The sequence below is a fragment of the Muscardinus avellanarius genome (genome assembly GCF_963383645.1).
Source record: "Muscardinus avellanarius genome assembly, chromosome: 12".
Taxonomy (NCBI): Eukaryota; Metazoa; Chordata; class Mammalia; order Rodentia; family Gliridae; genus Muscardinus; species Muscardinus avellanarius.
In genome coordinates this window covers 94,993,185-95,015,262 of record NC_137798.1, presented here as the reverse complement: position 1 = coordinate 95,015,262, position 22,078 = coordinate 94,993,185, and the positions used below count along the sequence as shown (strand labels likewise).

The 22,078-nt window shown below is 52.1% G+C and overlaps 1 protein-coding gene across 3 annotated transcripts in view; it reads left to right on the top strand.

Moving 5' to 3' along the window:
* Positions 1-3,554: 3,554 nt before the first annotated feature.
* The window catches only part of CCDC88C (coiled-coil domain containing 88C), a gene marked incomplete at both ends in the record, with an annotated part of 134,013 nt that continues 115,489 nt past the window's right edge, over positions 3,555-22,078 (top strand). For 2 of the 3 annotated variants that reach the window (XM_080706993.1, XM_080706992.1), the window contains 3 exons: positions 3,564-3,623; positions 4,137-4,237; positions 15,048-15,156. In XM_080706993.1, coding sequence (XP_080563119.1) covers positions 3,564-3,623; positions 4,137-4,237; positions 15,048-15,156 — 270 coding nt within the window. Of the gene's footprint in view, positions 3,624-4,136; positions 4,238-15,047; positions 15,157-22,078 lie in introns of all 3 variants that reach the window. The other variant, XM_080706994.1, reaches the window with a different exon arrangement.

The window sequence follows — 22,078 nt, the reverse complement described above, 5'->3', positions numbered from 1 at the left end:
GCTGGAGTTGTCGCTCGGAGATAAAAAAAAAGGAAAAGAAAAAAAAAAAAAAGGAAAAGTGTGTGTGTGTGTGTTACTGGGGATTGAACTGGTACATTCTACTTCTGAGCCACACCTTTTTTTTTATTTTTGCAGTGTTGGGGATGAACCCAGGGGCGATTTACCTTGGAGCAACACCCCCAACACCGTCTAGTTCCGGAAATCTCTTTACTAACCCTTTAGGCTTCCACACCCCTTATAAAATGCATGACCTTGAACTTGAAACTTACCTTGTAAAGCCACTTTGCAGGGAAACTATTCTTATTTCAATTCCACAGATTAAGAGGCTTGGGGGGAGTAAATTGCTGAGGTCACCCAGTCCTGGGAAGCCTTCCTACCCACAACCTGGGGCACCAGCTAGTTCTGTGGCCTAGCTGCCTCTTGGGGACCAAGGGACAGAGTTCAACCCTTTAGATCCTGGTGGAGTAGTCCCCAAGGAATGGCGGCGGATGTACCAATACTGACTGACCCCAGAACAAATCCCCGAGGTGGCTGCAGCCCAGGCATTGTTACTGTCCCCAGGGGAAATTCCCACTCCAGGATGGGGAATGTGTCCTGCCTGACAGCATTTGCCCATGCATTTTTTTTTTTTTTAATGCATTACTGACTGGGAAGCCGGCTGTGGTGGCACCCACTTGTCATCCCAGCATTCCAGAGGCTGAGACAGGAGGATCGCAGTTTGCAGACAGCCTCAGCTACTTAGTGAGGCCCTTTGCAACTCAGTGAGACCCCGTTTCAAAATAAAGTATAAAAAATAGGGCTGGGAGTGTAGCTTGGAGGTAGAATGCCTCTGGGTTCCATTTCCAGGACCACAAATAGGAAAAAAAAAAAAAAAGCAGTACTGGTGATTGAACCAGGGGGGCATTCTACCTCCCAGCTATACCCTCATCCCTATTTTTATTTTATTTTATTATTTATTTAGGGTCTCACTAAGTTGTAAAGGGCCTCAATAAGTAGCTGAGGCTGGCCTTGAACCTGCAATCCTCCTGTCTCAGCCTTCCAAATGCTGGGATTACAAGCCTGTGCCTCCACACTAGGCATCCATGCATTTCTCAGTTTGAAAGACTATGGCTTTAGAGAGTCCTCCTCCTCATCTTCCAAAAAGGATTAAGATCAGTGTGGGAAAAAAACTCTGGCTACAAGGAGGGCCTCTTACTGTTTGAAACAGGGCTGTGCTGACTAAAGATGGACGTGGAAACACCTCATGCCTTTTTTCTTTTTTTTTTTTTGGTCAGGGGATAGAAGGCAGTGGTGGGTATCCTACCTCTGAGCTCCTCCTCCTCCTCCTCCTCCTCCTCCTCCTCCTCCTCCTCCTGGTGGTACTGGGGTTCCTGGAAGCCCTTCTACCTCCGGGCTACACTCCCAGACCTATTTTTACATTTTTATTTGGAAACAGGGTCTCCTAAGCCAGCACTCGCGGCTGGCTTCGAACCCGCGCGATCCTCCTGTCTCCGCCTCCCAAGCGCCGGGATTACAAGCGTGCGCCACCACGCCCGGCTTTACCCTTCCCTTTGCAACCTCTGAGGCCACAATCTCTACCCTCACCTGCCAGAACTGAGCCGTAATACTACAGATGACCAGCAGATGTCGCAGCCCCAACACTTGACAGAGCCAACTTTGAAGATCACAAAGGAGCCAACCCGCGGCCGCCGAGTGCGGGCTGTGTACACGACGAGCGCCCCGCCAGGCGTGCCCAGGTGGCTTATCTGAGAACCGCGTTACCGTGAGGATTAAATTCCCCCAATCGCACAGAGTGCTTCGGACAATACTAGATGGCAGTGCGAGCTACCCCCGGCGGAGGCGGTGTGGCAGAGCCTGGGCTGGAACTCAGCTCCACACCGCCCGGACAGCTCGCTGGCCTGGCCTGGCCTGGGGCTTGCTTTGCATCCAGTCGGGAGTTCTGGTCCTTGTCTGTCCCCTGCCTCTAAGTGCTGCGTGCGTTCCGGCTGGAATCTGGCCCTCCTCCCCTGGCCCTGGGCGAGGTGGCTGTGTTTTGTGGGGGGTGGAGGGTGGGTAGATCGGGTTGGTGGGCCACCTCACCTTCTTCCTGCGCCTTCTTCCTGCTGGAACTTTTCTTTTTTCTTATTTTTGCAGGTCTGGGGATGGAACCAGGAACATTCGGCCTCCGAGCTATACCCCCTGCCCTATTTTTTATTCTTTTTTATTCTTTTTTTGTGTGTGGTCCTGGGGATGAACCCAGGGTTCTCTACCTCCAAGCTACACCCCTAATCTATCTATCTATCTATCATCTATCTATTTTTTGCGGGTCTAGGGATGGAACCCAGGAGCATTCGATCACTGAGATATATATATATATATATATATATATATATATATTTTTTTTTTTTTTTTTTTTTTTTTTTTTTTGGTGGTACTGGGGTGGAACCCAGAGACCTTCTACCTCTGGGCTATACTCCCAGACCTATTTTATATTTTTATTTGGAAACAGGGTCTCACTTAGTTGCTGAGAGCCTCACTAAGTAGCTGAGGCTGACTTTGAACCTGTGTGATCCTCCTTTCTCAGTCTCCCAAGTGCGGGGATTACAAGTGTGCGCCACCACGCCCGGCCCCCTGCCCTATTTTTAATTCTTTATTTTGAAACAGGGTCTCACTAAGTTGCAGAGGGCCTCACTAAGTAGCTGAGGCTGTCCGCGAACCGCGATCCTCCAGTCTCAGCCTCCCAAATGCTGGGATTACAAGCATGCACCACCACGCCCGGCTTTATTTTTATTTTATTTATTTATTTATTTATTTATTTATTTATTTATTTATTTATTTATTGTTGGTACTGGGGGTGGAACCCAGAGGCTTTCTACCTCCGGGCTATACTCCCAGACCCATTTTTTATATTTTATTTGGAAACAGGGTCTTACTAAGTTGCTGAGGCTGGCTTTGAACCTATGCAGTCCTCCTGCCTCAGCCTCCCAAGTGCGGGGATTACAAGCGTGCGCCACCACGCCCGGCTTATTTATTTTTATTTATTTATTTATATTTATTTATTTATGTATTTATGTATTTATGTATTTATTTATTTATTTAGTGTGGGTCTGGGGATGGAACCCAGGGGCATTCGACCTCCGAGCTACACCCTCTGCCCTGTTTTTTCTTTTTTTATTCTTTATTTTGAAACCGGGTCTCACTGAGTTGCAGAGGGCCTCACTAGGGAGCCGAGGCTGTGCGCGAACCGCGATCCTCCGGTCTCAGCCTCCCCAGCGCTGGGATGACAAGCGTGCGCCCCCACGCCCGGCTAGGAACTTCTTTAGGAGGCAGGGCGCCGGGGACCGCCGTGGGCCCGGGTCAGGGGTTTCAGCGCCCCCTAACTCTCCTCCGGGGCGGCCCGGGTGGGCGCAGGTGAGCGGGGCGGGCGGGGCGGGCGGAGGCGCCGCGGGCTGGGGGCGGAGCTCCCGAGGCCCCGCCCCTCGCGCCGCCGCCGGCCCCGCCTTTGTCTCCCTCCCCGCGCCTCCCCGCCCGCCGCCGGGGCGGCTTTGTGCGCGGCGCGGCGCGGGGCCGGCGGCGGCCTCAGCATGGACGTGACGGTGTCCGAGCTCCTGGAGCTCTTCCTGCAGAGCCCGCTGGTGACCTGGGTGAGCGCCCCGGCCGCGGCGGCGCGATGGCGGGGGCGCAGCCAGTGGCGGGCGCCGGGCCCCTCCGCCGCCAGCCCTCCCCGCGGGCCGCGCGGGCCGGGGCGGGGCGGGTGCACCTGCTCCTGCGGGGCTCGCGGCGCGGGGGTCTCCGCCGAGGGGGCCCACGCCCCCGGCCGCAGTTTTCTGGTGCACTTTCTGAAACCGAGACCCCGAGGGCGGATGGCGGGGCGGCGGGGGCGTGGGGGCGCCCGGTGGGTGTGCGCGCCGCTGTCCAGTGGATCCGAGACGTGAGACCTTTATTGAGAAGTCCTTTATTATTGGGCCCGCCGCGGGACGCCAGGAAGTTTCCCCTCCCGCCTCGCGCCCGGCTGCAGCGGGGAGGGTCCGCGGCCGGGGCGGGCTGGGTGCTGGGGAGGCCGGCGGGCGTGGCGGCCCCTGCAGCGGCACCCTCCCTCCCGGCGTCGGCACCCGCTGACTTCCCGCCTCTCTCTCCGCCCTTGCACCTCCCGGCAGGTGAAAACTTTTGGCTTGTTTGGCGGCGGCACCCAGGACAACTTGGCCATGTACATGGATTTAGTGGATGGCATCTTTCTGAACCAAATCATGTTGCAGATGTAAGTGGGCCCCTGCGAAGGGGAAGGGGAGGCTGAAGTCAGGGGAATTTAAGTAAGACTGAGACGGTAGGCGCGGGAGGCGAGGTGGCGAGGGAGGGAGGGCACTTCTGTAGGCGGGGTGCTTTTACGACTTTCCTGGGTGTGTAAAGACCTCCCAGGACCCGGCTGTGGCAGCTGGTCCGATGGAAGAAATTTGGAACTGTCATCCACCTGGCGTAGGTAGTGCAATTGACCTCAAACTGGAGGAGTTAACTGTGGTTTAAGCAATTAAATGAAAAAGCCCCCTTTCTTTATTGGGGCAGGGAACCGTATCCGAGAGCGTCTGGTTACAGGAAGTGTGGGGTGGGCTGGAGCATTGGAGGGTGACTAGGAAGTTTCAGTGTAGGTAGGTCAGGGCACCTGCCTGAGTTCCCATCCCTGGCCTGTTTCAGGTCCCCTGGGCTGGGCGGTTGGCTGTGTTAGGAGGGGCACCGGGAGCCCAGGCTGGGGCACCCTTTGGAGGCATGAGGTTTAGAGAGTCTTGGTTCTGCTTCCTACCTCTGACCACATCCTTTTCTCTTGGGGTTCTGCAGAGTCTGTCTCTGATTGACAGCCTGCGAGTGTAGGTGTTGGCTCCTCCAGCTGCTTTCTGTTTTTAACTCAGAAACTGCAAAGAACACATTGGAACCGAGTGTCAGTATGATTCAAGGGCACTTGGAACAAAATAAACACCCCAGTGTTCTCCGAGGATCAGCCCTCTCCCCTCACCTCACCTACTCGCCTGCCACCGGCGAGTTATCAGGCTCCAGCAGAAGTCTCCTCGCCAACGGAGTGAGCGTGTTTGTCCGTTGAAGGAGGCTGGGCAGACTGCCTTGGCACATCCAGAGTGGTTAGAGAGGTTCTACCTAAAGAGGGCCCCTCGCGACCCGTCAGGTGGCTCCTTTGCTTTCCTGAGTCATCTGGTGTCATGTCGTGGGAGAGACCCTGCCATGCTTTTTTTTTTTTTTTTTTTTTTTTTTTTTTTAAGGCAGTTCTAATCTTACCAATCTTCAATGTTTGATTAGCTCCTAAAACGACAAATCTGTTGTCAGTTTTGACAGCACTTCTTAGGGTACATTGAGTTTTCCTGGGGCTGGTCTGGGGAAGGCTGGGGCTCTGGCAACTCTCCCCAATCTGCGAGATTCTGAAAATTACCTGGGTTCCATTGGTATAAGGACCAAACTTCAACCTGCCCTAACCCTAGCCTGAGATCGTTTAATTAAAAAAAAAAAAAAAAAAGTGGTGTCCCTGTCCCTCTCATTCAGCTTTTACACCCGGGCGCCTGGGAGAACAAAAGCCCCAGACTGTTTCTCTTTCTCCCCTGACCTTTGGAATTCCTTCAGCGTTTACCACTTGCTTATAAATCAGGAAAGCCTGTTGGAGCGGTGCTTCAGAAACGCCAGCTCATCACTTGCTGGCGTTGGCCTGCGGCTAAGCTCAGTAGCAGGGCTGCTCCCGTCCCCCTTGGCAATTCTAAATGTTAGTTTCTCCTCTGTGATAAGCCAGGGGGATCATTCTGCAAGTGGAAACCCGGTAGGTCTCCAGCCGGGTCAGGCACCGAGGAAGGGACCGGGAAGCTGACAGTGGCTTTCTAGAAAGAGAAGAGACTGGGCTGCACAGGCCCGCCTGCCACACAGGGGGATCAGGATAACCTGGCTGTAGGTAGCAGGAGTCAGGACAGTGTCTCCCCGTGGGTGGGGATGGCTGCAAAAGGTCACAGGGGACTTTTGGGGGGTCCAAATGTTCTGTGGACTATGCCTCATTTTATACAAACTTATCTAGCCGTGGCTGAAGACAACACCCAATTGGACAACACCCATTCGTCCCTTTCTAAAAGTTAACTCAATTTAAAAATAAATAGGAGCTGGATGTGGTGGCAGACACCTGTAAGCCCAGTACTTGGGAGGCTGAGACAAGAGGATCCCGTGCTCAAGGCCAGCCTCAGCAACCTAGTGAGACCCTGCTTTTTTCTTTTTCTGTCTTTTTTTCTTTTTGCATAGAGAAACCTATGATGTACTGTGGGTATCTCTCTGTGGCAATACATGGTTTCTTGATTCAGATTTATTTTTTAATTTTTATTATTTGGTACTGGAGAGTGAAACCAGAGGCATTCTATCTCCCAATTTATACCCCAGCCTGATTTTGTGGTACTGGGGATGGAACCCAGGAGCATACTACCTCTGAGCTATACCCCTTGCCCTATTTTTTAGTCTTTATTTTGAAACCGGGTCTCACTGAATTATGGAGGGCCTCACTAAGTAGCCGAGGCTGTCTGCAAACCCCGATCCTCCTTCCTCAGCCTCCCAAATGCTGGGATTACAAGCGCGGTGCCATTCTCTGAGGGGATGCGCCGAGATGCTGTGCTGGCCTTCGGTGCAGCCCTTGCTGCTGACCGCATGTTGGGATCCGTTCCTCTCCGATGTGTGCGCCATCATACTCCTGAAAGATTTTGTTTAACTTACCTTTCCCCTCACACTCTCAAGCCCCTTAGTCACCCCATTCTCAGCCTCTGTCCTCTCCCTGGCAAAGCCCCACACATCTGCTTTTTTTTTTTTTTTTTTGGTGGTACTGGGGTTCCTGGAAGCCCTTCTACCTCCGGGCTACACTCCCAGACCTATTTTTACATTTTTATATGGAAACAGGGTCTCCTAAGCCAGCGCGCGTGGCTGGCTTCGAACCTGCACGATCCTGCTGTCTCTGCCTTCCAAGCGCGGGGATTACAAGCGTGCGCCACCACGCCCGGCTCCACATCTGCTTCTGTACCACAGGGGGGCCTTGGTTTCCCCTTCTGCCAAGTAGAGAAAAGTCAGGATAAGGTGCGGGTAGGGGAGGGGTTCCGCCTTTTCTCCTGCCCTGGGAGCCCAGCCTGGGTGCTGCTGGTCCCTGGTCTGCCCAGGAAATGGCAGAGCAGTATGGCTGGCAGGGCTCCATGGGGTGCGGCAGATAAGAGGCTGTTACCTAACACCCCAGAGCCATCTGGAGGCTGGCCGGGGTCACGTGACGGCACCTGGCCATTGTCTCAGGCAACCCTAGAAGGCTGAGCTAGTCTTCTCTTGGCCCAGGCCTCCCGGTGACATCACCGTCACCTGGAAGCAGGAAAGCCCTGTGGGCTCGGCTTTCAGGGGAGGCCCAGGTACCGGAGACTTTCCTGAATCAGAGTGTGACTCTGAGTGCCTTGGCTCTGCTCCGTGCCACCGTGCCCAAGGACGAGCAAAGGACCGATGCATGCTGGACACAGTTTACATTCCCTTGCAGGAAATTACTTTTTTTTTTTTTTTTGGTACTAGGGAGAGAACCCAGGGGCATTCTACCTCCGAGTTACACCCCCAGCCCTATTGTTTATTCTTTATTTTGAAACAGGGTCTCACTGAGTTGCAGAGGGCCTCACTAAGTAGCTGAGGCCTCCTATCTAGGCCTCCCAAATGCTAGGATTACAAGCTTGCGCCACCACGCCTGTCAGGAAATGACTTTAGAGCCTCACCCTAGCTGGCACTTGTGGACAAATTCAGCCACTACTGGTTCGGTCAGGTGGGGCAAATTACTTTAGCATTCTAAGCTTCAATTTCCTGATATGTAATAAAAGATAAATTTTTTTGGTACTAACGATTGAACCCAGGGGCATTCTACTTCTGAGATATGGCATCCCCAGCCCCTTTTATTTTTTATTTATTTATTTTTGTGTGTGTGGTTTTTTTTTTTTTTTTTGGTGGTACTGGGTACTGGGGGTGGAACCCAGAGGCTTTCTACCTCTGGGCTATCCTCCCAGACCTATTTTATATTTTATTTGGAAACAGGGTCTCACTAAGTTGCTGAGAGCCTCACTAAGTAGCCGAGGCTGGCTTCGAACCTGCGCGATCCTCCTGTCTCAGCCTCCCAAGCGCAGGGATTACAAGCGTGCGCCACCACGCCCGGCTTTATTTTTGTTTTGAAATAGGGTCTTGCTAGGTTGCTGAGGCTGGTCTAGAATCTGCAGTCCTTCTCTCTTGGCCTCCCAAGCCCTGGGATTACAGGCGTGCGCCACCATGCCTGGCTCAAGGATGGAATTTCGTAGACTGGGAAGACTAAGTAAGATGACGCATACAGAAAATGCCAACAAATGTCCGTTGCTGCGGCTGGACGCGGGCCTGGGTTCCTGTGCATGCTCACATGTGTGCGTGCGCTTGTGCGCGGGGACACTGGGCTTCACGCACTGGCTGCGGCCTGCATTTGGGAGCTTGGGACTCGGGATGGGCGCCTGGGCCCGTGAAACTCCAGCAGTAAATCCAGCCCTTGTTCGGGCTCCTTTCTGATTCCTGGTGCTAGCTGCAGAATTCAGGCTATCATGTTAACTATTCACAGGCTGGAAGCATCTTCAGACTAACGGGAGAGTTTCTTTAGCTTCTAAAAGGCATTTGAAGAGAATCCCCCACCAGTGCCCTCCAAGAGGAATTATATTCCCATTTGACAGATGCAGAAGCTGAGGAGAAAAGGCCAAATACCTGTTGACTGCGCGAGTCTGCGTTGCTGCAAAAATGTTGGGACAGAAAGATATTTCCCTGAGAAGTTAAATATCTCCCCCCCCCCCTTTTTTTTTTTTTTGCAGTACTAGGGATGGAACCCAGAGTCATTCTACCTCTGAGCTACACTGCCCCCAGCCCTATTTTTTATTCTTTATTTTGAAACAGGGTCCCACTGAGTTCCAAAGGGCCTAAGCAGCTGAGGCTGTCCACGAACCGCGATCCCCCTGTCTCAGCCTCCCGAATGCTGGGGTTACAAACGTGCGCCACCACGCCCGGCTACCTTCTCCCTCTTTGTGGTACTGGGGATGGAACCCAGGGCTTCCACTTAACTACACCTCCAGCCCAGTAATTTTTTTTTTTTTTTTCCTGAGGAATATAACGCTCCTCATGGGCCTTTTTAATGCGTGTGTGGTACTGGGGATTGAACCCAGGGGCATTGTCTACCTTTGAGCTTTACCTCTAGTCCTTTTTGTAAGTTTTTGTTTGGGAACAGTGTCTCTGCTAGGTGGTTGAGGGTCTCACTATGTTGCTGGTCTTGAGCCTGTGATCCTCCTGTCTCAGCCGCCCAAGTACTGGGATTACAAATGTTCTAGCATCCTATTTATTTATTTATTTATTTATTTATTGTATTTATTTATTTATTGTACTGAGGGTGGAACCCAGGGGCTTTCTACCTCTGGGCTATATTCCCAGATCTATTTTCTATTTTATTTGGAAACAGGGTCTCACTAAGTTGCTGAGAGCCTCACTAAGTAGCTGAGGCTGGCTTCAAACCTGTGCGATCCTCCTGTGTCAGCCTCACAAGTGCTGGGATTACAAGCGTGCGCCACGCCCAGCTCTAGCATCCTTTTTATACCTATGATGTAGAGCCACAAGCTTGTAATCCCTGCATTCAGGAGGCTGAGACGGGAGGATCACGGTTTGTGGACAGCCTCATCTACTCTTTGAGGCCCTCTGCAACTCAGTGAGACCCTGTTTCAAAATAAAGAGGAAAAAATAAGCCGGGCGTGGTGGCGCACGCTTGTAATCCCAGTGCTTGGGAGGCTTGAGACAGGAGGATCACACAGGTTCAAACCCAGCCTCAGTTACTTAGTGAGGCTCTCAGCAACTTAGTGAAATCCTGTTTCCAAATAAAATATAAAATAGGTCTGGGAGCATAGCCCGGAGGTAGAAAGCCTCTGGGTTCTACCCCCAGTACCACCAAAAAAAAAAAGAGTAAAAAATAGGGCTGGAGGTGTAGCTCGGAGATCGAATGCCCTGAGTTCCATCCCCAGAAGCCCCCCTTAAAAAAAATAGAGAAACCTATAATGTACTGTGGGTATCTCTCTGTGACAATACATGGTTTCTTGATTCAGATTTATTTTTTAATTTTTATTATTTGGTACTGGAGAGTGAACCTAGAGGCATTCTATCTCCCAACTTATACCCCAGCCTGATTTTATTTCTTACTTGGAAACAGGGTCTCACTAGGTTGCTGAGAACCTTGCTAAGTTGTGGAGGCTGGCTTTTTTTTGGTACTGGGGGTGGAACCCAGGGGCTTTCTACCTCCGGGCTATACTCCCAGACCTGTTTTATACTTTATTTGGAAACAGGGTCTCACTAAGTTGCTGGGAGCCTCACTAAATTGCTGAGGCTGGCTTCGAACCTGCGATCCTCCTGTCTCAGCCTCCCAAGCGCTGGGATTGCAAGCGTGCACCACCACGCCCGGCCTGGAGGCTGGCTTTGAACCTGCCATCTTCTTGTCTCAAACTGTCAAGTACTAGGATTATAAGTGTGTACCACCATGTCCGGCCTTTGATTCAGTTTTAAGTTTAGGAAATCTTTCAAATATGACCAAAAACCAGAAGTTCAGAGACTATAAACCTAAATTCTGGCTCTCTTAAGATTCCCACAGAATTGATTGATTTGATCTTACTTTATTTTTGGTACTGGGGATTGAACCAGGGGCATTCTACCTCTGAGCTATCGCCCCAGCCTTCTTTTACATTTTATTTTGAAACGCGGTCTCATTAAGTCGCTGAGGCTGGCTATCAACCTGCAATCCTCCTTTCTCAGCCTCCCAGGTACTGGGATGACAAGCGTGCGCCATCACGCCCGGCTTGATTTCATCTTTACTAGTTAGAAGTTTTAATGAGAAGGAAGCCCCGGGGGCTCCATACTTTGAAGTTGGAATCTCTGAGGACCAGCCGCCACATGTGCTGGTGTCTCTCTCTTGTCCTCAGGTCCTGATGAGAGACTGAGAGCTTTTATGTCCTAGGGCTACGTGTAAAGGAGATGGCTTTTCTTTCCTTTTTTTTGGGGGGGGGGTACTAGGGGTGGAACCCAGAGGCTTTCTACCTTTGGGCTATACTCCCAGACCTGTTTTGTATTTTATTTGGAAACAGGGTCTCACTAAGTTGCTGAGAGCCTCACTCAGTAGCCGAGGCTGGCTTCGAACCTGTGCGATCCTCCTGTCTCAGCCTCCCAAGCCCCGGGGATTACAAGTGCACGCCACCACGCCCGGCTCAAGAGATGACTTTTCTTAACAATTGCTTTTGGGGAAATGCAGCTTCACGATGGTTAGAATCACGTCTTCCTGGCGGACAGAACCAAGTCCAGTCCGGGTTTGCTGACCTAGCCTTGGGCTTCAGAGAATGAGGCCTTTCAGGGCTGGAAGGACCTGTAGCCATTTTGCAGATGAGCACACTGAGGCTCAGAGAGCGGCAGCCCGTGCCTCAGCGCCCCTTCCTGCAGCACAGAGGCGGGAAGCACACCTTCCTTAACTACGGTCGAGACTTTGTTTTCTAACAACCTCTCTTTACCCAGAAAGCCTTAGTTAAAAGAGGGAGTACTAATGATCATGATAATTAGCCTAATTAGTCAGACAGCACATGTTAGGATTCTTTGGGAATATTGTTGCCTCTAGTGATTTCTTCCCAGAATTGGGGGAGAATGAAGCAGGGGTGGGCAGAATCCCCCGTGCCTTGCCGTGAGGTCCCAGCCTGGCTGTGTGCAGTGTCTGTGTGTTCGTGTACCGAGGTTCCGGGCTCCTGGCATTCCTGGGATGGCCCTGTCTGATTTTATTTTTAAAATTTTTTTATTTTTATTTTTTTGGTGGTACTGGGGTTCCTGGAAGCCCTTCTAGCTCCGGGCTACACTCCCACACCTATTTTTACATTTTTAGTTGGAAACCGGGTCTCCTAAGCCAGCGCGCGCGGCTGGCTTCGAACTTGCGCGATCCTCCTGTCTCTGCCTCCCAAGCGCGGGGATTACAAGCGTGCGCCACCACGCCCGGCGGCCCTGTCTAAATGAAATGCAGAACTGCGAAAACAATAAAAGAAGGAGCTCGAAGTCCTGCGATATTAAGCAGCACATTTGTGACTAAAATTGCTTCTCATCCTCTGGTAGCTACACTCAAGGGAGGAGAATGGCACCTTTCAGAGAAATTATTTTGTAATGCTGGGAATACTTTTGCAGCTAAAAATGCCTTTGGGGTTTAAATTCTGGATGTCGCCTCTTTTCCCAAATTAATTTCTGCAGAACTGTATACCTTGATTTTCTCAGTAATGAACGGCCCCGAGAGTAGCAGGGAATACGTACAAAGCTTGGCCAGACTCCGTGCGTGCAAGGATGTAAGGTATGCTGTCGCCTGACAGTTGGAAAGAAGTCCTCGGTGGGCTGAGATACCCCGGCGGCTGCTGCAGGGGGTGTAGAGACTGGATGCAGTCCCTGCCTGATCCTGGCAGGTGGAAGGGTTTGCTAACTCATGGCTTGGTGCCGAGGCCCGCGCTAATACGCCTCAAATGTTTGCTTAAAGGTTGAACTTTAAACAGTTCACGTTACAAAAAAGCACTGTGCTTTCAATGAAGTTTGAAATGATTTTCGTGTGTGGGATTTTCTTTTCTTCTGTTTCTCAGTTTTCTGCCAATTGTTGGCTTTGAATGAACCAGCGCGGTGGCTTTGGGGTTTATTCCCTCAGCTCCCCACAGCAGTCCCCGCAGCAGTCCCCGGAGGTTCTGCGCCTGAGTGTGATGTCAGTGCAGCAGGTGTCTAGGACTGGGGCTGGAGGGGAGGCCTTTGTTATGAAAAGCAGCCGCAGTAGCGAGAAGGGCGGAGCTGACTCAGTTCCTTGAAGCGCGCTTCTCCTAAGAACCGATTTCTGACTATCCAAAAGATCTGGAGAAATACCTTGCACGCAGCCGAATGCGCTCGCAAATCACTTGACTTCTAAGTTTCATCGTTCTCAGATCTGAGGATGGAAAAAATAAATCACACTTGGGGAGTTTCCCATCTGAATGATGTGTGTGTGTGTGTGTGTGTGTGTGTGTGTGTGTGTGTGTGTGTCTGTGTCTCTCTTCTTTTTTTGGTACTGGGAATAGAACCCCCCTAGTGGCGTTCTACCTCTGAGCTACACTCCTTTTTATTTTTATTTTTTAAATTTCGAAACAGGGTCTGGGAAGCTTGTTGAGAATCTTGCTCTTGCCGAGGGTGGCCTCGTACCTATGATCCTCCTGTCCCAGCCTCCCAAGTACTGGGATTACAGGTGTGTGCCACTGTGTCCAGGCTCATAAGTGTCTCTTACTGCTTTTTTTTTTTTTTTTTTTTGCTGGTTTTTCGTTGTGGTAACTGGGGATAGAACCTAGGGCATTCTATCTCTCAGCTCTACTCCAGCCCTTTCTATATTTTTGTTTTGAAACAGAGTCTTTTTAGGCTGCATAGAGTCTCACTACATTGCTGAGGCTGTCCTGGAACTTGCAATCCTCCTGTCTCAGGAGTGCCGGGATGAAAGGCACGCACCCCCATGCCTGGTTCTCTTAGTGTTCCTTCTAGGGCATAGCCTCAGTCAGGGGTCTCCAGAGGCTCAGAACCTACGGGATATGTATGTGTGTGATTACAAATGCTTCACTAGGTTGGCGCACGGTCAGAAGCGAGGTAGTTCTAGAGAGGCGTCTGTTGGAGAGCTGGCGGAGCGAGCAGCTGCTCTGTCTAAAGAGCTGGAGCCCAAGAACACGAAGGACCAGCGGTGCAGCCCGGTCCAAGGCCGGGACGCTCCTGGAGAGTCGCTGGGACAGTCCCCACGGGGAGCTTGGAGGGCCTGCCGCCGAAAGACCCGCTCAGGAAGGATGGCGTTTGCATCCCCTGCGGCTCCCTCCTCCTCCCGCCTTCTGTTCTGTGCAGCCCGGCCTGTTGGACGGTGCCACCCACACTCGGGTCTCCCCCCGGCTTGCCGGTCACCTCAGGAAACACCCTCATCAGCAAGCCCAGGCGTCTCGTAATCCTCCGCACCTCACAGCTACTCAGCCACATCCACATTAACCATCACAGGATCATACAGCGCCAGAGACTGATGATGTCAGTTTTCAGGATAGAATTGCATCCCTGGAAAAAGCCAGGGTGGTGGCGCACGCTTGTAATCCCAGCATCCGGGAGGCTGAGACGGAGGATCACGATTCACGGCCAGCTTCGGCTGCTTAGTGAGGCCCTTTAGAACTCATTGAGACCCAGTTTCAAAATAAAGAATAAAAAATAGGACTGGGGGTATAGCCCGGAGGTAGAATGCCCCTGGGTTCCATCCCCAGTACTGCAAAAAAAGAAAAAAGGAATCATGTCCCTGGAATGTCAACCCTAGATCGGACCAGCCCAAGACCAATTTGGGTGGCAGAGGGAGGCCCATGTTTAGTGGACCCTTAAGGTTTTATTGACTGTTTCTTCTTTTCTACTTTTCTTGATATTTCACATGTTTTGTTCTGCTCAGTTTTTAATCTTGAGTACTCGTTTCTGGCTAGGTTATTGGTTTTTGTTTTGTGTGTGGGTTTTTTTTTTTTTTTTTTCGATATGAGCTATGGAGCCCGGGGACATTCTACCTCCGAGCTACACCCCCAGCCCTATTTTTTATTCTTTATTTTGAAACTGGGTCTCTCTGCCAAGGGCCTCACTAAGTAGCTGAGGCTGGCCGTGAATTGTGCTCCTCCTGTCTCAGCCTCCCGAATGCTGGGATCACAAACATGTGCTACCATACCCAGCTAGGTTATTGATTTCTGTGCAGCATAACAGTGGGCATTCTCTCTGTGTGCGACCGGCCTGGGGACCAAGCAGCACTGACGCGGGCCTGTGGGCCGGGGCGGGGCTGGGTTCAGGGCCTGGCGTGACAGCAGCAGGGTCAGGATGGACCGTGCTGTCACGGCCCTCGTGGTCACTAAAGGACTAATGAGGCTCAGGGGACCAGAGCACTGGACGCTGCTGGTCACAGCTGGGAAAAGAAGCTTGGCAGGTGCCGGGAGGTACAATTTCCACTGTCCTATTTCTTCCCCCAGAGATCCCCGGCCAACCAATCAGCGCATCAACAGGCACGTCAACAACGATGTGAACCTTCGCATCCAGAACCTGACCATCTTGGTGAGAAACATTAAGACCTACTACCAGGTAAGGCAGGTCCCGTGCCCGGGCGCTCGGGTGTGAGCCTGCAGTGTCGGGCTCAGCGCTTTCCCTGTGGGACGCCCGGAGAGGCGATGGGCGAGTCTGGGCAGCCACTTGCTGACCCTGTGCTTTTGCTGGCGCCTCGTGGGGCATCCTGTAAGGGCGAGCTGTGGCATCGCTCAGCGAACGTTCTCTGAGCTGCAGATAGGTTCACGTATGTGCCGTGAGGGCCCAGAGAACCTGGGTTTGCAGCCGCGGCCCGCCTGTCAATGGAGACTTACTGGAAGGGGCGTATTGTCCATGCCCCTGTCTCAGGTGTCGGGGACCACAGAAGAGCCCGGGATCACAGTGTGGAGAGTCCATTTTCAGATGTTTTCCGTGTCTGCCCAGTGTGTGCCTGGTGGCTCAGGCCGGCGGGCCCGGGGGAGGGGCTGATGGAGAAGCTGTCTGCATCTTGGGCTGAGCAGCTCTGCTACTGCGGCTAGCCATCACTGGGACGTGGGCTGCAACCGTGGTCCTCAGAACCCTGGTTTTCAAGCCTTTTCTTAGTGAAACTCTGTCTTCCCATATGATTTTTCTTGAGACTCCAGGTAAAGCTGTAGTCACTTTGATTGTCTTGGGGGCTGGACAACCCAAGTGTCCTTTGCCTCGTCACAGCAGCCGCCTCTCCCTCCAGGACCTCAGGGAACACAGTTTGAGCACCACTGCTCAAGAAGTCTCCTCTGGGGCTTCACCCGTGGCCAGACACTGCCCTGTGACCTGTTCCTAGCACTCAGCTTCCCACTCTGGGACTTGGGGGCGCCCTCATGCCGTGAGGTCTCTGCTGGTGTAAGGCGCTGGGGCCCCTCTGCCCTGCGCCGGGCTGCTGGCTCTGGGGTCAGCTGGGTGGAGGTCACTGTGGCTTGGTTTGTTCCTTGCGGCTGGGCCGCTTCCTGCCCAGGGCTGCGGTTGCTGCAGGAACCCTCGCTTCTCTTTAACTTGGATCTGAAACAGGATGGGGGAGAGGGGTGTGCAGTGTCCCAGTGTTCTGCCATGGCTGTTTCCATTCCCTTCCCTTCTGGGCCGCAGGTGGTTGGAAGCCTGCTTCACGGGCCCCTGAGTCTCCGATGTGTGATGCAGCCGGAGCTCAGGCAGAGGCTGGGAGGAGCTGCCCCGGGAGTCCTGGAGAGCTGGTTCTAGGGGCCAAAGCGGATGTGTATCTTTGTCCAAGGGGTGCCACGCACTGGTGGGTATTGGGGGGCAGGCATTTCAGCCAACGCCTCCCTGGTGACCACCAGGCAAAGGCCATAGCGCTGCCAATGAACGGGGGCCGCGCCGGTTGTGCAGTGCTCAGGCCTAGTCCCCGTCTGCAGATGCTCTCAGGGCCGAGTGCTGAGAGTCAAGCCCCCGCCCGGGCTGCGTGGTGCATGAGGTGGGAGGGCTTCTCTGAGAAGTTGATGCTGAGTGGATTTTTGTGGGCGACTGGGCTTCCAAGGTTGGAGGGTCCAGGGAAAGAGAGAAGGGGATGGTGCAGGTAGAAGCCAAGAGGCAAACCGAGCGTGGTGGCACACGCTTGTAATCCTTGCGCTTGGGAGGCTGAGACAGGAGGATGGAGCAGGTTCAAAGCCAGCGTCAGCTACTTAGTGAGGCTCTCAGCAACGAGACCCTGTTTCCAAATAAAGTATAAAATAGGTCTGGGATTGTAGCCTGGAGTTAGAAAGCCCCTGGGTTCCACCCCCAGTACCACCAAAAAAAAAAAAAAAGCCAAGAGGCACAGGAGCAGCTCCTGACTCGACTGGAGCCAGCGTTTCTCATACTTGGATGAAGGCTCATCAGATTTCCGAGGACTCAAAACTGGGCAGGGTGTGCGCACCAGAACAGCATGCGTGCCGGGTCAGAGCTAGCGGCACACCGGCCAGGCCAGGGCCCAGCTCCGCACAGGTGGGGCTAGCCCAGGTGTGGCAGGAGGTGGCGATGGAGGTCTCAGGCTGTCTGCAAATCACACGTGCACAGGGCCGGGCTCTTGGCTGTGCAGGTGTCGGCCTCAGGTCCGGCGGGCCTAGGAGGCCTCGTGTCGTGGGTGGTCAGCACCTCTGAGGGTCCAGGCCTGGGCTGGGCCAAAGGGCTCTCTGCCCACTTGAGACAGTGTCAGTGTAGACACAGTTTGCTGTTTTTGGGGTGCTCTGTAGGGTTCCAGAAGACAGGGAGCAGCCTCAGGAAGGAAGCAGTGGCTAGGAGGACATGGAGTTAGGAAGAGGGCCCTGCAGCCCTGTCCTCCTCCCTCTGCCCCTTAGCTCTTGGAGGGGGCCTAGCGTGTGTTGTGCCCAGGGGCGAGGGTGTAAGGACACTAGCTGGAGCCCTTGCTGCGGCCTCCCCCAGCTCACGGCCTCCCCTGCGCTCGGGACTGACCCTTGACCTGCGCGCAGTGTCCTGCTGTGTATTTTTTCCCCCCATTCCGGTTTATGGTGAAATCAAGTTCAGTTCTCATGCTCGAAGTAATGCGCGCTCTTTATGAACAGCCTGGAAAATATGTAGCAAGAAATCGGAGCCGCCCGTGCGCCCCCCGCCAGAGACAGTCGCCATCTAGGGCTTCCCCTCAGCTCTCCAGTGAATGGATTTTGTTTTATGCCATTGTGGGCACGCCATATATACAATTGCATATCCTGCCTGTTTCCCCACCCGCCTCGCAGCACTGCAGAAACGTGCCCGGTTATTATTGTGAAAGGGTTTTCACCAACGTTTTCCCAAAGAATTGCTGCTCAGCCTCCCGACTGGGAAGGAGCCCTGGGTGGAACAGTGATAACAGGCCTTTCCCTGCGCTGACTGGGGGGTTGGGGCAGGACTCCCTTTGGGAGCTTTCTGGCAGGCACAGCAAAATTTCACCACCTCGCCCTGGGCCTTGTCCCCCAGGAGACTGGCCCTCTCCCTGCATCTCCCTCTCCTGTGGCGCAGTGGAGTCTGACCATTTGGAAGGATGGGGCCTCTGCTGAGGAACCTGGGCTCAAGTTAGCCGCCGAACATCTGCAGAGACCAGACTCTCCGCCTCCTCCGGGAGCCCTGGCCGGTGTGGCTGGGATTCTGTCTCGCTGCTCCTGACCTGATGGCCGGGGCTCTGCTGGGGCCAGGGCCCTGGAATCTGCATTTTCTGAAGGCCCCCTGAATTTTGGATTTATGTATGTTTATTTTGTCCACTTAGAGCCTCAAATATTTACATTAAATGTGGGTTTATTTGAGAGCAGAGCTGGTCTAAAATAAGGCCAGCCTAGCAGAAATCCACCACGCGCAGCGTTGGCAGACGTGTGTGCATTCTCTGGGGGGGCGTGCTGCCCCGCGCCGTGCCTTGCACACCTGCCATCTCGCTCCTTTTTCTGCCATTAATTGATGGTGTTTGGTCCACCTTTTAATACTCTTTGGTATATATGTACATATGTATATGTATGTTTACACCTGTACATGCATGGGGATTTGTTTTCTATGATTTTTTTATTTTTATTTTTATTTTTATTTTATTTATTTATTTATTTTTGGTGGTACTGGGGTTCCTGGAAGCCCTTCTACCTCCAGGCTACACTCCCAGACCTATTTTTACATTTTTTATTTGGAAACAGGGTCTCCTAAGCCAGCACACGCGGCTGGCTTCGAACCTGCGCGATCCTCCTGTCTCTGCCTCCCAAGCGCAGGGATTACAAGCATGCGCCACCACGCCCAGCTATGATTTTTTTTAAAGGTGCTGGGGATCAAACTCGGGGCGTGTAGGGCATGTGCTTTACCACTGAGCTGCACCCCCAGCCTGCTTTCTGTGACCTTTAGACCGAAGTTATTAAATGGTAGCACGGTGCCCCTGCCCAGCCTTATTTCCGAGACTGAGCCTTCTGCAGTCGTATTTGTTAAGTCCCGGCTGACCACTGCCAATAAGAGTGATCTCGAGAAACGTGCAGCTCACACTGAGAAATGAACTGCTTTTGTCAGGAGCAAGAATGGAAGGAAACGTACGTCCGACATTGTTGGTGGGAACAGCACACACGCTGTGTGGTGTGCTCCAGAGGGTTTTGTTACAGAGTCGGTTGCCTTCTTAGCTGCTCTGCGGGCTCGAGAGCGTGTGCGGGGCTTCGGGGAGTCCAGGAGGCCACAGCCACCGCCGCGTGGAGCCTGCTTTATGAATAACGCATTGTCTTGGATTTGCAGAGGAGAAATTACTGTCTCCCCACCTGACTTCAAAGGTCAAAGAGGAGAGCTGTTGTCTAGATTTTGTAGCTCACGTCCCTATTCTGAGGAAATTAAAGGTAGTGTTTTTTTTTTTATTATAAAAGGGTTTGCTTATTGCAGTTTAGGAAATAAAGAGGATATTAAATCTGCCCACGGTCTCACCACCAGGGAGGACGTTGCTTCTTTGTGTTTCAAAGTGCAGTCTTTTCCTTCACACCGCCTAGAACCTACTTTTTCCCTCTTTATGGTGAGTTTTTTTTTTTTTTTTTTGGTGGTACTGGGGGTGGAACCCAGGGGCTTTTTCTACCTCCAGGCTACACTCTCAGACCTATTTTATATTTTATTTGGAAACAGGGTCTCACTAAGTTGCTGAGAGCCTCACTAAGTAGCTGAGGCTGGCTTCGAACCTGTGCAATCCTCCTGTCTCGGCCTCCCGAGCGCAGGGATTACAAGCGTGCGCCACCACGCCCCAGCTGAGCATTTTCTCACGTCGTTAAATATTCTCTCATAATAGGAGTGTCAGTGTCTACACAACCTTTTGTCATGTGGCGGTACTATTCTCATTGATACTGAGTCTGGTTCTGAATTGAAAATACGTACGTATTTCAACAGCTGTCTCTTGTTTCCTCAGGGTAAGCCCCTCGCAGAGGCTCCTGGGCCAGAGGCATGCGTGCTTTGAGGACTTTTACCCCTCTTGCAACAAGTGCCTTATTGATGGGCCTTTCCTTGGGGGCCGCCCGCTCGCCCTCACCGGTCAGGCGTGGCGTGGCAGTGTTTGAGATGCAGTGTTCTCTGATGCTGTTGAACGCTGGAGAGGGTTTCTCTTTTTGGTGGTACTAGGGAGCAAATGCAGGGGCATTCTACCTCTAAGGTATACCCTCAGCCCCTTTTTAATTTTTTTAGAGCTGGGCGTGGTGGCGCACACTTGTAAACCCAGCATTTGGGAGACTGAGACAAGAGGTTCCCAGTTCGCGGCCAGCCTCAGCTACTTAGGCCCTCTGCAACTCAGCGAGACCCTGTTTCAAAATAAAGAATAAAAAATAGGGCTGGGGGTGTAGTTTAGAGGTAGAATCCCACAGTACTAGGGATGGAATCCAGGGGCATTTACCTATGAGCTTACACCCCCAGCCCTATTTTTTTTTTTTTTTTTTTGGTAGTACTGGGGTTCCTGGAAGCCCTTCTACCTCCAGGCTACACTCTCAGACCTATTTTATATTTTTATTTGGAAACGGGGTCTCCTAAGCCAGAGTGCATGGCTGGCTTCGAACCTGCGTGATCCTCCTGTCTCTGCCTCCCAAGCGTGGGGATTACAATCGTGCGCCACCACGCCCGGCCCCCCAGCCCTATTTTTTAATTCTTTATTTTGAAACAGTCTCACTGAGTTGCAAAGGGCCTCTGTAAGTAGCTGAGGCTGTTTGCAAACTGAGATCCTCTTGTCTCAGGCTCCTGAATGCTGGGATTATAAGCGTGCGCCACCATGCCTGGCTAAGTAAAATCTTTTTTTTTTGGTGGTACTGGGGTTCCTGGAAACACTTCTACCTCTGGGCTACACTCCCAGACCTATTGTGTGTGTGTGTGTGTGTGTGTGTGTGTGTGTGTGTGTGTGTGTGTTACTGGGGATGGAACCCAAGGGCTTTTTACCTCCGGGCTATACTCCCAGACCTATTTATATTTTATTTGGAAACAGGGTCTCGCTAAGTTACTGAGAGCCTCACTAAGTAGCTGAGGCTGGCTTCAAACCTGTGTGATCCTCCTGTCTCAGCCTCCCAAGCGCGAGGATTACAAGCGTGCGCCACCACGCCCGGGTGTCCTATTTTTTAATATATTTTTAAAATTTGGAAACAGGGTCTCCTAAGCCAGCGGAGGCTGGCTTCGAACGTGCGCGGTCCTCCTGTCTTTGCCTCCCAAGCCCAGGGGAGCGTGCGCCACCACGCCCGGCAGTAAAATAAATTAAAAAAAAAATTTTCTAGCTGGTCGTGGTGACACATACTTGTAATCCCAGCATTTGGGAGGCTGAGACAGGATTATCACCCGGAGGTAGAAGGGTTCCATCCCCACTACCACAAAAAAAAAAAAAGAAAAATTTTTTTTCTTCTAAATTTTATTGTGGTCTTGGGGATTGAACCTGGGGACAGTCTACCTCCAAGCTATACCCCTAGCTCTATTTTTTTTTTTTTTTTTTTTTTTTTTGGTGGCACTGGGGGTGGTACCCAGAGGCTTTCTACCTATGGGTTATACTCCAAGACCTATTTTATATTTTATTAGAAACAGGGTCACACTAAGTTGCTGAGAGCCTCACTAAGTAGCCGAGGCTGGCTTCGAACCTGTGCGATCCTCTTGTCTCAGCCTCCCAAGCACGGGGATGACAAGCGTGCGCCACCACTCCCTGCTTTTTATTTTTATTTTTTTATTTGGAAACAAGGTTTCACTAAAGTTGCCCACAGCCTTATAAGTTGCTGAGGCTGACTTGAACCTGTGATCCTCCTGTTTTAGCCTCCCAAGTATCGGGAGTATGTGTGCTCCACCAGCCTGGCACCCTCAGCCCTTTCTGTCTTTTGTTTTCGAAAGAGGGTCTCACTAGGTTGCTCAGAATCTTGCTGTGTTGCTGAGGCTGACCTTGAACCTGCCACCCTCCTGCCTCAGCCTCCCAAATGCTAGGATTAATAGGCGTGTGCCACCACACTCTGCTGAATGCTGGAGATTCTGCGTCTCTACCACTGGCCTGATATTGAGATGTTGTTTC